A 15,864-nucleotide genomic window follows, 5' to 3' on the forward strand; every position below is an offset into this window, starting at 1 on the left:
ATAATTACTTTTAAAATAAATTCCCCCACAAAAAAAAGATCCTGTGAGAAAAAACTTGTTGGCCGCGCTAACATTAATCTTTGGTATCAAGTGGGGGGCCACAAATTCACATACTGCGGCCACCAGTTTAAGACCCCTGGGCTACAGTGTGACAAAATTATGTGCACCTGACAGTCATTCTATCCAAATACAACCCCCCACCCACCCGCACGCACACACACACTTTTAAAATGAAAAAGAAATGAATGAATGACTGAGTCATGCAATACCTTCTATGACTAAACTCCTCCAACTTTACATTTCCGTGCCTCTGGATCATTCAGTGCACTGTTCCCATTAGTGCTGGTTTATCCCACAGCAGTTTTTACAGCGTATTGTCTCCAGTAGTGCACGCAAAACCCTCATTGAAATAGGGCGGTCTGCAAGACTTTGCACCTGTTGTAATTTGCACAAGCAATCTTAGTAAATCACCCGCAAACCGTGGTCACACCCCACATGCAAAATTCTAGATTGCACAAGCAAATTACTACACGCTGTCATGTCGGCTCCCAGACTATGTCTGTCTTTTATGTTGTCTGTCATTTCCTGTTTTATTTTGTTAAGTTTCCCTCATGTGTCATGTCTGGTGTCTTTACTTCCCTTCCCTGATTGTTTCACCTGTGCTGATTACCTGACTCCACCCTGATGTGTTCCACCTGTGTCCACTTGTCTTCCTGCCCTCTTGTGTATTTAAACCCTGTGTCTTCCCGTGTTTGTTTGCCAGTTTGTGTTCTACACTCGTGTGCTCACTTACCAGCGTTTTGGATCCTGTCAGTCTGTCTGCCTGTTTTGACCCGTTTCGTCTTTCGACCACCGATTCTGCCCGTTCCTGTTTTGCCTGCTCGTCAATGACCTAGTTTGTTTACCCGACTCCGATTCTGCCTACTCCCTTTGGTACCTCAGCCTCCACCGATTACCTGTGTTTCGACCCTGCGCCTGGATTACTGACCGTGAGTCTTTGCCTGTCCCTCATGTACCGTTGCCTTTTGATCTGCTCTCCCGTGTATGACCTGGCCTGTTTTTTGACCTCCCTTTGCTTATTCCTAGTCAGGGTTCCGTTGGGTTTTTCCCGGCTCGGCCACGCTGGTTGCCAGCTGATCCCTCCCATGGCCCAGACACAGCGGCTCCGCAGATTCACTAATTAATCTGTGTTGTGTCATTTCCATTGTTAAAGTGTTCAGTAAACACACTCGACTTCACGTCTGTCTACTGGTCTTGCATTTGGGTTCAGCCTCTGTACTAGAGACATCACACACGCAAATTGGGATCTTAGTAGATCCGGCCCTCAGTGCGCACTGTTAGTAAATCAGTTTGTACTTTTTTTTTTTTTTGCATGTGCAATGAGTTTGAGTTGAAAAGTTGATATCGTCAGAAATTTAAAAAAAAAAAAAAAAGGAAATTGGTTCTGGCAACAAACTGTGCACTACACTGGTAAAGAACGTGTGTGAAATTTGAACAGAATCTGATGAATACTGTTACAAATCAGTTGGACAAAAATATCAGATGGACAGATGATGCATTTGTATGACTGTTCTGTACACGTACATTAGTGCAGCCTAAACCATTAGCGATGGGGTACTTGTACGCTGAGTTGGAGGTCAGGCCCATTGTCTGTGGACTGCCGCCGTGGTATGAACCTCTGCAAAGAACAAATGAAAACATTTCAAATAAAGTAAAGCCACTCAAACATGAACAAACTATATTAAAATTATTCTTAGACCAATAAAAAAAATAGGCTGTAAAATATATACACTTTATATTGAAGCCTTGACCAGTAATATTATTCTTGGGTAAGTACCAAAAAACATCTGTTTACATATAATTATGATGCATATGAGCAAATCTATTCACAATTTATTAGAAAATAAAATAAATCCTCGTACCTAAATGTAATGATGTCATAGTTGCCTGTATGAAGGCGAGCCATTAGCATAGCGAGGTCATTAGCTTCTGATCCGCTGTTGGTCAAGTATATCACCTGTTTGGGAAGGGGGGGGGGGGGGCAGACCAGACCAGAAGAAGACGACATTTCATTTCCTTTCAGTCCTGGTTCATGGGCCTTAGATGATGAGGATACAAAGTGTTCTCAGTACCTTCAGAGGATCAGGAAGGTGGGAGGCCAGTTTCTCAGTGTACTCATGAATGGGAGGGTAGGCGTAGATGTTGGTGGTGTGCCACAGCCTCTTCAGCTGGTCCACTGCAGCTTCTGTCACCCTACTGTACTCAATTAGAAATACAACCACAATTAGCATCTTTGTTCACTCTTATTATTATTATCTATTATTTATTTCACTGGTCGATTGTCCATGAGTTATTCTAAAGGCTCTGTGTGTGTCGTCGTCTTCATTAGCAGTGTCTTCAAACATCTTCTCTGATGAAACTACTGGTCGGATTCATCTCAAATTCTATATGTAGCTTCCTCGGGATGAGCTCTACAAAGTTTGTTCACAGTTTTGAGGAATTTAGAATTTTAAAAATGTGGCTTTACTTATAATGGTCCATATTTTGATGGTTTATAATGTAAATGGTTCCAGATATCACTATAGTTCCTACTGATCACTGATAGAAGTCATATATGGACTTGGATTTAATAAGTGAAGTTCTCCCCCAGTCACAGTACCACCCACTTCTACTGGGATCCAGACCACAGGACTCCAACACAGAGACAGAACCTGACAACCTCACCCATTCAACTGGGGACTGATTCTGGATAGAACATGCCAGTGAGATACAGGGACATTTATTTATTTACTAACTTATTTACTTCCTTACTTATTTACTTCCTTACTTATTAACTTATTTACTTCCTTATTTATTTACTTGTTTACTTACTTACTTATTTACTTACTTACTTATTTACTTATGAACTTATTTACTTACTTATTAACTTATTAACTTACTTACTTATTTACTTCCTTACTTATTAACTTATTTACTTCCTTACTTATTTACTTACTTATTTACTTATTAACTTATTTACTTACTTATTAACTTATTTACTTCCTTATTTACTTCCTTACTTATTAACTTATTTACTTCCTTACTTATTTACTTACTTACTTACTTACTTATTGACTTATTTACTTACTTATTGACTTATTTACTTACTTATTTACTTATTTACTTCCTTACTTGTTAACTTATTTACTTTCTTACTTACTTACTTATTTACTTATTAACCTATTTACCTACTTATTAACTTATTTACTTCCTTATTTATTTACTTATTTACTTACTTACTTACTTATTTACTTACTTATTTACTTATTAACTTATTTACTTCCTTACTTATTAACTTATTTACTTCCTTACTTATTTACTTATTTACTTACTTATTTACTTACTTACTTACTTATTAACTTATTTACTTACTTATTTACTTCCTTACTTGTTAACTTATTTACTTCCTTACTTATTTACTTATTTACTTACTTATTTACTTACTTACTTACTTATTAACTTATTTACTTACTTATTTACTTCCTTACTTGTTAACTTATTTACTTCCTTACTTATTTACTTATTTACTTTCTTACTTACTTACTTATTTACTTATTAACTTATTTACTTACTTATTAACTTATTTACTTACTTATTTACTTCCTTACTTAGTAATTTATTTACTTCCTTACTTATTTACTTACTTATTTACTTCCTTACTTGTTAACTTATTTACTTCCTTACTTATTTACTTATTTACTTTCTTACTTACTTACTTATTTACTTACTAAGTTATTTATTTACTTACTTACTTATTTACTCATTTACTTACTTATTTACTTATTTACTCATTTGCTTACTTATTTACTTACTTATTTACTTACTTATTTTTTATTCTTTCATTTTTGAGATTTTACAACACAAACATTTAGAACATAGTGCAGTGTTTTTCAACCTTGGGGTCGGGACCTCATGTACGGTCACCTGGAATTCAAATGGGGTTGCCTGAAATTTCTAGCAATTGATTAAAAAAAACAAACAAACAAAAAAAAAAACAACAACTTACAAACAAAAAAATCACTGTTGAGTTAACAGAGACAATCCTAATATCGATACAGTACTATGAAATGAAATATCGCGATATTATTGAATAATCTTTATTTTCTTACACCCCTACCTGTTTACTAAATGTTTTGTGCATTTGTAGATCAACTACGATCTGTAAATTGTAATGCACATGTTTAATTGATAAGATGTTATCCAATATTATCGAATCTGCTGACTTTCAATGCAGGATTATTGCAGCTTTAACATAATTCACCCAGTACAAAATATTAAAACCACTATACGTCACGTCATGCAGTATTTCAACCAAGCACCAGGAAGAAAAACAGAAAAATGGACCTTACGGATGACAGTGGCCCACACTGACAGTAGCCACACCAGCAAACAGGTCCAGGTAACGCTTCCCATCCACGTCCCACAGCCACTGCATGTGTCCCTGATGGATAAACGCTGGGGTCTTATAGCTGGTAACCTTCATGGTCATGGGATTGCAGTTCTGCTTGCGGATCTGCATCATTCGTTCTTTTGACATACCCTGGATAAACAGACACACATGAGTTCAACAAACACCAGGACAGGCCACATACAGCACAGTATGATCTGAAGTGGGCTGGACCACTTAAATAACATCAAGAAAATGTTTACATCTACAAACTATCCTTTAAAAAATGTGAATAACATGAAAAAACTGAAATTTACTAACAAAAATAAGTGCAATTTTAACAACATAGGGCTGGATCTACTAAAGCACAGGTGTCAAACATGTGGCCCGGGGGCCAAATTTGGCCCGCCAAAGGTTCCATTCCAGCCCGCGGGATGAAAGTGCAAAAATTAACCTGAACAGTCCAGGTTGTCCAAATCCTTTTGGTTCAGGTTCCACATACAGACCAATGTGATCTACAGTAAAAATAACAACACAATAACCCATACATAATGACAACTACACATTTTCTTTGTAAAAAATTTAAGTGAAAAAAATAACATTACACTGTGAAAATATTTACATTTGCAAAACTATTTTTTCACAATAAAACGCAAATAAATACATAAATAGAAACAAAGATGAACAACCCAAAATGTGCAATTTTAACAATATTCTGCCTGTTACTAAATGTTTTGTGCATTTATGGATCCACTGTGATCTGTAGTTGTGTTAATAATAAGAGATGGAATATTGTAGATATTTTTCAAATTTTAGTTCCAAACTCCAAAATTTTAACAACATTCTGCCTGTTACCAAATGCTTATGGAACACTGTATGTAAATGTACATGTATAAATAATAAGTCCAGGCATAATACTGTTAAAATTGCGCAAATTTTTCAAATGATCTTTTTGTAAAATGTAAATATTTTCATTCTTTAATTGGAGTTTTTTGTACTAAAACAAAATGAAAAACTTGGATTTGTCATAATTTATAGCTTATTAAGTCATTATTTTACTGGTTTGGTCCGCTTGAGATCAAATTGGGCTAAATATGGTTCCTGAACCAAAATGAGTTTGACAGCCCTGTACTAAAGGTTTGCGTATATTAAAAAAGGGGTGCAAACTCATTGCTCACGCAAAAAAAATGTACAAACTGATTTACTAACAGTGTGCAGTAAGGGTTGCGTCTTTCAAAGGTGCAAAATAGTGTGTCTGTATCCAGTTAGTATGTTTGCTGCGATGAATATGAAATATGAGGCGTTTACACACAATTGTCCGTGTGCTGAGAGGAGAACATCTAAATATATTAATTTAACACAAACAAAGTGATTTATCAAACCCAAAAGCAATTTTGCTGATAGATACTGCGTCTACATTTACCACGTCTCAAAGGGAGGTGCAAATGGTTTATATGCGTAATTGCGCACACATGGAAGTGGTTATTGTCACAAGAGGGAGACATCAGAATGATGAAACAAGATGCAGAGAATGCATTTTTCACCCTTGTGGGAACATTTTTAGAATGAATAAGGAAACACTCATTAAAACATATCACCTGTCCTTGTGGTGCTTTTACTCCATATTTGTTTGCCGTTTGTGGTATTTCATGCATTCATTTCGACAGCCCCAAACATGGCAGGTTGGACTGCATTAACTTTTAATGTAGCCATCATCATCATGAAAACTCCACATTCCTTTTCCCCCTTAGTCACCACATCAGACAGCTGGAGCCATCAGTGGGACGGCCGTTAATATTGCTGATCAGATTTTTTTCTGATTCACCACATCAGTCGGCCGTCGGTGGGACGGCTGTTCTGGACTTTGACAGAATGTCCTACTGGTCATTCCACCCCTGACTGTTGCCAATAGTGCTGGTGTATCCTAGAGCAGTTTTTCCATTGTACTGCCTCCATGACAACAACCAGTAGCACATGCAAAATCCTCATTTAAATAGGGTGGTCTCTAACACATTTGCAACTGTTGTCATTTGCGCAAGCAATCTTTGTAAATCAACCCCACAGGCAAAATTCTAGATTGCGCACGCAAATTAATACAAGCAAATTGGGATCTTAGTAGATCCGTCCCACAATGCATCAGCTTCTCATTTAGACATGATCATTACAACTTACAGATCACAGTGGATCTACAAATACACAAAACATTTAGTAACAGGCAGAGTATTATATAAATTGCTCTTGCTTCTCTTAGACATTTCATGTTATTCGTATTTGTTTAGGTTGTTCACATTTTTTCAGAAAGGATAGTTTATAAATGTAAACATTTTCATGTAATTTTATTTTTTACACTATAACAAAAAGGAAAAAATTGGAGTTGTCGTTACTTATAGTTTATTATCAGAGGATTTTACTGATCTGACCCATTTAAGATTGAATTTGGCTCCTGAACTAAAATGACTGTTAATATCTTAACAAATTTCACATTCATCCCATGGACCAGGTTAGACCCTTTGGAGGGCCAGTTTTGACCCGTGGGCCGTATGTTTGACACCTGTGACACACACAGATGGGCTGTGTGGAGCATCTCTATATCTGACATACACAAAGGTTAACCAGTGTTTATGTTTTATCTTCATCACAGACGTCATTAGAAGAGACACCGTATGTCTGGAGAACTCCCGACTCTTACCTTGTACTTGTCTGGTATGAAATCACACGGGGGCATTTCTGGGAGGTCTGAGGACGGGTCTTTTAAAGCTGACTTTTGGCATAATGGACCTGTGACATCATGAAGGAGATAGTTTACAGGAGACAATTATTATACGGCAAACTCTAGGCCCTGACTATAATGTTTTATGCTTAAAGTTTTTATCTTTTATCTGTTGTTGTTTTTTTTGTTGTTTTTTCATGCCTATACTTTTTATTGCTTCCCTGCTGTCATGCTTTTAATCTTTTATGTTAAGCACTTTGAACTGTCTTGTGCATGAAATGTGCTATAGAAATAAACCTGCCTTGTCTCGCCTTCTATCCAAAGCCCACAGAGTTAATCAGATAAAAATACCCCCATCTTCAGACCATATTATTCAGACCAGCAAATAAACACAAGAAAATTGCCTGGTTTGGTTCTGAACACACAGAAAATGTGAGACCACCCTAGCCCTCCTAACCCTAACCCTAAATGGAGTTTCAGGGACATAAATATAAAAGCATCCTGTCCATGCTCTTAATGTACAGACAATGAGAGCATCTTATTTTATTCTACAACATGCACACAAACATTCTTTTTGTCATCATGAAATACTGATTATTATTCATGGACAATATTTGTACACACTCTTTGTGCATTAAGGACAACGCCAAAATATTGATATTTCCCTTCAGCTGTTTTTGAACTGGGTTTGTTCATTTTTGTGTCGTTGCTATTACTTAAAGGGCTCATATTTCTCTAAACCCACTTTTAATAATAATAATAATAATAATAATAATAATAATACATTTTATTTATAAGTGCCTTTCAAGACACCCAAGGACACTGTGCAACAAGATAAAACAAACAATCCATAAAATACAAAGAAATAAAACAAATTAAAACAAATAATTACTATATATAGAAATGAAGTAGTAGAATGGAGATTAGAGCTTATGGGGGGTAGGCTATTCTGAAAAGGTGAGTTTTGAGTTTTTCTTAGTCTGTGGTTCATTTATTTGTGTATTTGGACCCTAATAGTTCATACAGTTTGAATTTGAACCCTCCAGCTGCTGCAAAGCTATCTTTATATTCATTTGGGCAAAAATTGAGTGGATTTCTACAACCTGTTTCAATTTCTTCTTAATTTGTTACATCTATAACTACACTCAAGGAAAAAAGAAACGCACCATTTTCATTTTCTCCGTTTTTTCAGAAATATGACAGTTATTGCAAAATTGCAAACTACAATGAGTTCAGTACTATTCTGAGTCCAAATGAAATGATTGTTTTCCTGTTTCCAGTTGATTGATTTTGATTAGCAATAAGAACTGTATTTGTGTATTCCTCACCCATGTCTGCTCATGAGTGAAACTCACAGATGAATTGGACCTCTCCTCAATTGTGCACAACCATTCCCTATAAAAGACACCAAAATGGAGCAAAAACACATTTGTCCACAATGCCACCACTACTGCAACCGGAGAGAGATGGAGCCATTGGCATGCTTCAAGCCTTGCTGAGCGTTACCACACCACTGGCTCCTCCAACGACCGTCCCAGATCTGGTCGACCGCGTGTTACAACCGCTGCACAGGACCACGCCAGTCAGCTGTCACATCTCCGTGACAGGTTTAGGCCCAATCTCTCTCCGGTTGCAGTAGTGGTGGCATTGTGGACAAATGTGTTTTTGCTCCATTTTGGTGTCTTTTATAGGGAATGGTTGTGCACAATTGAAGAGAGGTCCAATTCATCTGTGAGTTTCACTCATGAGCAGACATGGGTGAGGAATACACAAATACAGTTCTTATTGCTAATCAAAATCAATCAATCGGAACCAGGAAAATAATCATTTCATTTGGACTCAGAATAGTACTGAACTCATTGCAGTTTGCAATTTTGCAATAACTGTCATATTTCTGAAAAAATCGAGAAAATGAAAATGGTGCGTTTCTTTTTTCCTTGAGTGTAGTTACATCACAACATTTACATTTGGATGCTTCTATGAAACTGGGTTCATTTTGGTATCTGGCACTTTTCCAGCCTTTTTTTTAGACCCAATAATAAAAGGTAAATGTAGACATATTTCCCCTTAGGATGGACCTAATGATGACCTCAGATAAATGCAAAAAAATGTGTACTCTTGCTCTGAAACCTCCCAAAATCTAAAGCTATCTTTATATTAATTCTGGCAAAAATTGAGTGGATTTCTACAACCTGTTTCAATTCGTTCTTAATTTGTTATATTTTATAACTAGTTACATCACGACATTTGTACATATAAGGTCAAGACTTCCGATGAACATTTCTCCGAGTACGACATAATTGTTTATCAGCAGCAGCGGTTGTAGTCCATACTGAAACTAGAAGCACTCGGAGAGCGCAGACCTCCGCCAAGGCTGATCAGTGGACCCCCCCGTGGGCCCCCCCACGCCAAGGAGGTTATGTTTTTGCCAGGGTTTGTTTGTTTGTTTGTCTGTTTGTCTGTCTGTTAGTGTGCAACATAACTCAAAAAGTTATGGACAGATTTTGATGAAATTTTCTGGTCTGCGCCCCCCCCCCCCCCCGTGGGCCCCCCCACCCCCGATCACCACCAAAATTTAATCATTTCTTCCTTATCCCATTTCCAACAAACCCTGAAAATTTCATCCAAATCTGTCCATAACTTTTTGAGTTATGTTGCACACTAACGGACAGACAAACAAACAAACAAACAAACAAACAAACTAGAAGCACTTGGAGAGCGCAGACCTCCGCCAAGGCTGATCAGTGGCCCCCCCCGTGGGCCCCCCCACCCCCGATCACCACCAAAATTTTATCATTTCTTCCTCATCCCATTTCCAACAAACCCTGAAAATTTCATCCAAATCTGTCCATAACTTTTTGAGTTATGTTGCACACTAACGGACAGACAAACAAACAAACAAATTCTGGCAAAAACATAACCTCCTTGGCGGAGGTAAATATGTCCAAACTTCGAGCCGATTACCGAAAATGTTCAGTTGTTGGTTGTATTAACAAACTCAAATCATTGAACAGGACAGAAAGCACAGCCAACAACCTGGAGGGGGCGGGGCTTAAAGTGGCTCATTTGCATTTAAAGGGCCAGCGCTCAAAATGACCTTTTTCATGTCATTAGTCATAAACAGGGTTGAAGACGGACCTGTGGAGTTGAATTATTGAAGAATTCAGACCCAAGCAGAGCATTTACAGTTTATGTAGACCACAGGGAAATGTTTAAAAAAGAAGAATTCCATTTAAAAAAGCAAAATATCCCTCCTTTAAGTACATAAATGTCGTATATAATCATTACATATGATGTACATATTGATGTTGTGCAGAAGTAAAAGCCAGTTGACGTTCTACCCACATTCAGTCCACCTTTGACCCCACATTGTGCAACAGAGTGACACAATATAACCCTTGTCTGTAGCTTCAGAATATGGGTAGAAGGAGCAGTTTATATTCCCAACATCATTTTGTATTTTTAAACTGAAGATGAACACTTTTTAGCCTAAAAAATCTGCAAATTAGGTGACTAAAATTCACTATCATCTCTCTTCCTGTGACAAAAGTATCCCTGGCATTACAATTGTTTTGGCCTGAAACCTGGATTAAAACATGAGATAATTTAATGTCATACTGTCTGCACAAAAAAGATGTTACATTATATTTTTATATTTGTGTAAACTGTTTTAATTGCTGTAGATATAGTGTCAGTGTCTTTATCTTAATAAAGACACTGAGTTGTATGTGTGGTTATTATAACTTGACTAAAACAATAAAACCAATGGTGGCCTGAGACTTTAGCAGGGCTGATCCAATTTCATATCATTAGCCTCATAGCATAATTGCCTAAGTCATACACTTATATAGACAAAAGTATGTGGACACGTTGAATTCAGGTGTTTCTTTTCTAACAGGGGTCTGGGATACAAAACAATAACGACAAATGTCAGAATATAGTTTTATATTATAGGATAAATCTCATTTCATTGGTTAGTTTGGTTTAAATTATCTTTGCTTCTAAAATGCCTCAGATATGGTTTTAACTTAATTTGTCTCAACATTGATTTTTGTTTGGTTTTTTTTTGTTTTGTTTGTTCTTCCTCTAAATTTCTAAAATATTCTTCATGCTCTGACTGTAAATAATAATTTTCTTCCAAAACTAACCATCTACTTTCTTCACATCTCACTGAGGAAGAAAAATATCCCATTAAACTTTACGGAAATATTGATGTTTATAAACTATATGGGACAATTATTTATATATATATATATATATATATATATATATATATATATATATATATATTATATTCGGACACGTCATGGGTACAGCTGTAAGATGTCCTGTTCATGAGGATTTGACAAATAAACATTAATATTAATAATCAATATGATATTTATTATAATGTAAACCTATATTCTGACATTTGTCATTATTGTTTTGTATCCCAGACTCCTGTTAGAAAAAACACCTGAATTCAATGTGTCCACATACTTTTGGGTAGTGTATGACTTTATATATGACCAATTATGCTGTCAGACTAACAAAATGACAGAATTCCAGGTGATCACTGTCTATACTGTCAGTTGAGGTGTTTTGATTTTTTTTTATTGACAAAATATATACAGAAGCATACCAACATTTCAGGATGGAATGCAGTTACAATATTAATAGCAAAACAAAGAATTAAAAAACAAACAAAAAAACAAAAAAACATTAAAAAAAAAAAAAAAAAAGCTTGAGGTTAATAAAGTTCAGGCAATATTCTCCTTTTCACAGACTCCTTGTTTTGACTGATTTGGGGTTTAAACTCTGCTCAATGCTGTCTACATAAGACAGCAGTACAGATTTAAAAACAATAATACTTGGTCATTGTTTAGCAAACTTATAACAGTGAATATAGAATTTGGCTATAATTAAGAGAAGGTTTATCACTGTCATGTTTTGGCAAACCAAACAGTACATGTTGGATATTTAATTGAAGTGAAGAGTCAACTTTGGTATTCAAACAATTATTAGATCAATCCAAAAAATGTGAGTGCAGTCAAAAAATAAGTGGGATATTGTTTCCTCTGCGTTGCCACAAAAAGAGCAAAGAGTGTCAACATTTATTTTATCTTTTATGAGACTGGTTTGGACTGGATAGCACTAATGGAGTATTTTAAAGGTAACCTCTCTTACCTTATTTGTAATGATACATTTTCTTGTTAAGATCCATGTGTTTTTCCAGTCTATATTATTATTTACTTATTCCAATAGAAAACTGCTGCAGGATCGGAAATAATATCTCTTTGTAGAATATATTATTAATACAATGATAATAATATGAATAATAATAATATTACATTATTAATATAAGTGTATTATATTAATATAAGACATTATTATAAGTATGGAAATGCTGAATGTTGTCCAGGGGTATATGATGATGTTTTGTGTCTTTTGTACTTCCAGTGACACTTTTCTACACTGTGAAAAAAAAAAAAAACAGTAAAAAAAAAAGGTATTTCGGCAGCAAATACGGTAATTTTCCATAATTAAAACACAGTTTTTTGCCCTAACTTTACATGAGATTTTGCTTTTTTTTTTTTTTTTTTTTTTTTTTTTTACTTTTTAATGTTTAATAAAGAATATTTTCATGTATTAAAACAATCAAATTACCAATAAATAAATATATAAATAATTTTCAATGAGACTAAATTGTATAATCCACTGATAAAAACTGTATTTGGACAGTTTATCAGTGCTTATACATGTTATACATTCACAAAAATACAATTATTGAACATTTTTATTGTGAAACCTCCCATAATTACACAAGATATTTTGTCAATTAACAAACAAGTCTTGTTAAACTTACAAAACAAATTCTTCTTTTACGGTTAATTGTTAATAATTTTATCTCGTTTTATTATTATTATTATTATTATTACTATTATTATTATTATTATTATTATTATTTTTACAGTATTAAACTTCAAATTAACAGTTTAATCTCATAAATAGAAAAGAAATATTTTTGAAATTATGATACATTTGCAAATGAATTTTAACTGTATTTTTCTGTAAAAAAAAAAAAAAAAATTTAAAAAAATTTAAATTTTATGGTTATTCACAGTTACAGTTTTTTCGTGTTATTTTATATTTGACATGTAAAATCACAGTCTGTTTTTGTCATTTCATTGATATTTTCCTGTATCTTAAAAATACAGGAACAATCTGGAAAATAAACAGGGAAAATTCTGTTAAATTACAGATTTTTTTTTTTTTTTTTTTTAGATCTTTATGCTGTCAGGGTTTTCATTTTATTCTTTGAGTTTTTATACTCTTTTATATACATTATTTATACTTTCATGGCACCTAAAGACGATTGCACTTTCAATTTCGTTGAACCTGTACAATGACAATAAAGACATTCTATTCTATTCTATTCTATTCTATTACATTACATTACATTACATTGATAGTTTTCAGTTGAGGTGTCATTGATCTGCTGTCCACAGTGACGTGTGCACTAGTGCAAACCCCCCCCATCCCACATTCTGTTTGTCTCCACAGTTACTCACCACTCGTTAAGTGGAATTTGGCCAAAGCGATCCGACAGCAGGACAGTCCGGTGTCCCGTCCACCACGGCCCACGGCACTGCACAGTACTTTGTGCATGTTGCACAGACAGGACGCACACAGTGACAGAAGTCCTGTCAGACAACTGGTGGGATCTGCAAGTGTTTTCTATCCTGCAAAGTTTGTGGCGGACAGTGCGCAACCAGTGTCCACTAACCCCTCCTCTTCCTCCTCTTTCTCCTCCTCCTCTTCATCCCATTGCAAACAGTGTATAACTCCGGGGTGTCAAACATACGGTCCGCGGCCCAAAACCGGCCGGGCAAAGGTTCCAATCCGGCCCACGGAATGATTTGCAGATATTTAACCCTGTAAAGCACAGGTGTCAAACATGTGGCCCAGGGGCCAAAACTGGCCCGCCAAAGGGTCCAATCTGGCCCGTGGGATGAATTTGTGAAATGTAAAATTTATAGTGAATATATTATCAAGGATGTAAAAATCATTTTAGGTCTATTCAACCTCAAGTGGGTCAGAACCAGTAAAATACTATCATAATAACCTATAAATAATGAAAAACACAAATTTTCCTCTTTGTTTTAGTGTAAAAAAAAAAGCAAATACACAAAAATGTTTACATATAGACTAGTCCTTTTACAAAAAATGTGAACAACCAGAGCACATATGAACAACCCAAATGTTTTCAGAGAAGTATGTGGAATTTTAATAATATTCTGCCTGTTATTAAATGTTTGGTGCATTTGTAGATCCACTGTGATCTGTAAGTTATAATGTACATGTGTAAATGATAAACTGAGGCAGAATATTGTTAAAATTGCACTTATTTTTCTTTAGAATTTTCAGGTTGTTCATATTTGTTCATGTTATGTTCGAGTACAGTTCGTAAGATGTAAACATTTTTATGGAATTTGACTTTTTTGTTTGCTCAGAAACAGAGAATACTTTGGAGTTTACATTATAAGTTTTTATCCTATTATTTATATTATTTTACTGGTTCGGCCCACTTCAGATCATATTAGGCTGTATGTGGCCCCTGAACTGAAATGAGTTTGACACCCCAGCTGTAAAGCCCGAACCATTTAATCATTGACAGAAAATTCCAGTTCTTCGAAACTGGAGCCTTAATTGGTCCTTCTGAACAACCCAAAAAATCTTTTTTTCAAATATCAATTTCCATGTATGAGTTTCAATTTTGTATCATATTCGATACATTGGGTCTCAATGCTCAAATATTATTATTTTTGAACAAAGAAAAACGTAATATAACACAAACATGTCTAACACATTGGTAATTCCTTTTCTAAATTGTCAAAGTTCTGCCTCCTTCCTCATTAATGACAGTCTTGTATCGTCACTGGAAAGGCCTCTGGTGAATGAACTCCTCCCCCTGGTGGATTATCTGTGTATTGCATGTATTTAATTGTATACATCAGGTTTTTCAAGAAAAAAAATATACCACACTGATCATGTAGAGAACTTCAAAACTCATGTATCAAACATGATACGTTTGGCGTTAAAGGGTTAAGATACTAATAGTCAAGGGTGTTGAACTGGTTTTAGTTCAGGGGCCACTTACCGACCAATCTAAAGTAAAATAATAGCATAGTATAACCCATAAATAATGACAACTCCAAATTTCCCCATTGTGAAAAAATATTGCATTATGAAAATACTTACATTTACAAACTATCCTTTAACCCATAAAGGCCCAAACATTCATCATCCAACAAAAGCATCTACTGATCTAAACTGTTTAATACCTGTTGTTCCACTAATCCAATCAATACAAGTCAATAACTGGCGTAAAATACAGCTCTTCATCTTTTCATGGTCATCAGATATGACCCATTTGGACGTTCAAAGGCTCTGTAGTGAACATGGAAACACTGTCATCTTCTACAACATTGATTCACCAGTAAAACCCATGGAGTTGGATCAATGACAGTGGATGGACACACTTGTCTTACATTCAGTTGTTGAGATCTTTACTGAAAAGGTCAATTTTGCTTCTCAGTTTCTGTTGTAATAACCCTCACCTCCAATCTGAGTTTTTATGAACGTCTACATTCATTCATTCATTCATTTTCTGAACCTGCTTAATCCTCACTACGGTCATGGGGGTGGCTTGGAGCCTATCCCAGCTACATAGGGCGAAGGCGTGGTA

General features: G+C 35.3%; 2 protein-coding genes across 2 annotated transcripts in view; both read right to left on the bottom strand.

Annotated features, from left to right (window-relative positions):
* agxt2 (alanine--glyoxylate aminotransferase 2) overlaps nt 1-13,845 on the bottom strand; it is a 34,597-nt gene extending 20,752 nt beyond the window's left edge. The window contains exons 1-6 of the mRNA XM_030149340.1: nt 13,688-13,845; nt 7,116-7,204; nt 4,389-4,579; nt 2,133-2,256; nt 1,923-2,017; nt 1,585-1,678 (exon numbers count right to left, since the gene is read on the bottom strand). Of these exons, the coding sequence (XP_030005200.1) occupies nt 1,585-1,678; nt 1,923-2,017; nt 2,133-2,256; nt 4,389-4,579; nt 7,116-7,204; nt 13,688-13,784 (690 nt within the window). The 5' untranslated portion in view covers nt 13,785-13,845. The remainder of the gene's footprint in view (nt 1-1,584; nt 1,679-1,922; nt 2,018-2,132; nt 2,257-4,388; nt 4,580-7,115; nt 7,205-13,687) is intronic.
* The window catches only part of prlra (prolactin receptor a), a 92,446-nt gene that overhangs the window by 3,575 nt on the left and 73,007 nt on the right, over nt 1-15,864 (bottom strand). The window contains exon 10 of the mRNA XM_030149338.1: nt 2,176-2,181. The gene's annotated coding sequence lies outside the window, so the exon portion shown is untranslated. The remainder of the gene's footprint in view (nt 1-2,175; nt 2,182-15,864) is intronic.

Source organism: Sphaeramia orbicularis, chromosome 12 (assembly GCF_902148855.1).
Source record: "Sphaeramia orbicularis chromosome 12, fSphaOr1.1, whole genome shotgun sequence".
NCBI classification, from domain to species: domain Eukaryota; kingdom Metazoa; phylum Chordata; class Actinopteri; order Kurtiformes; family Apogonidae; genus Sphaeramia; species Sphaeramia orbicularis.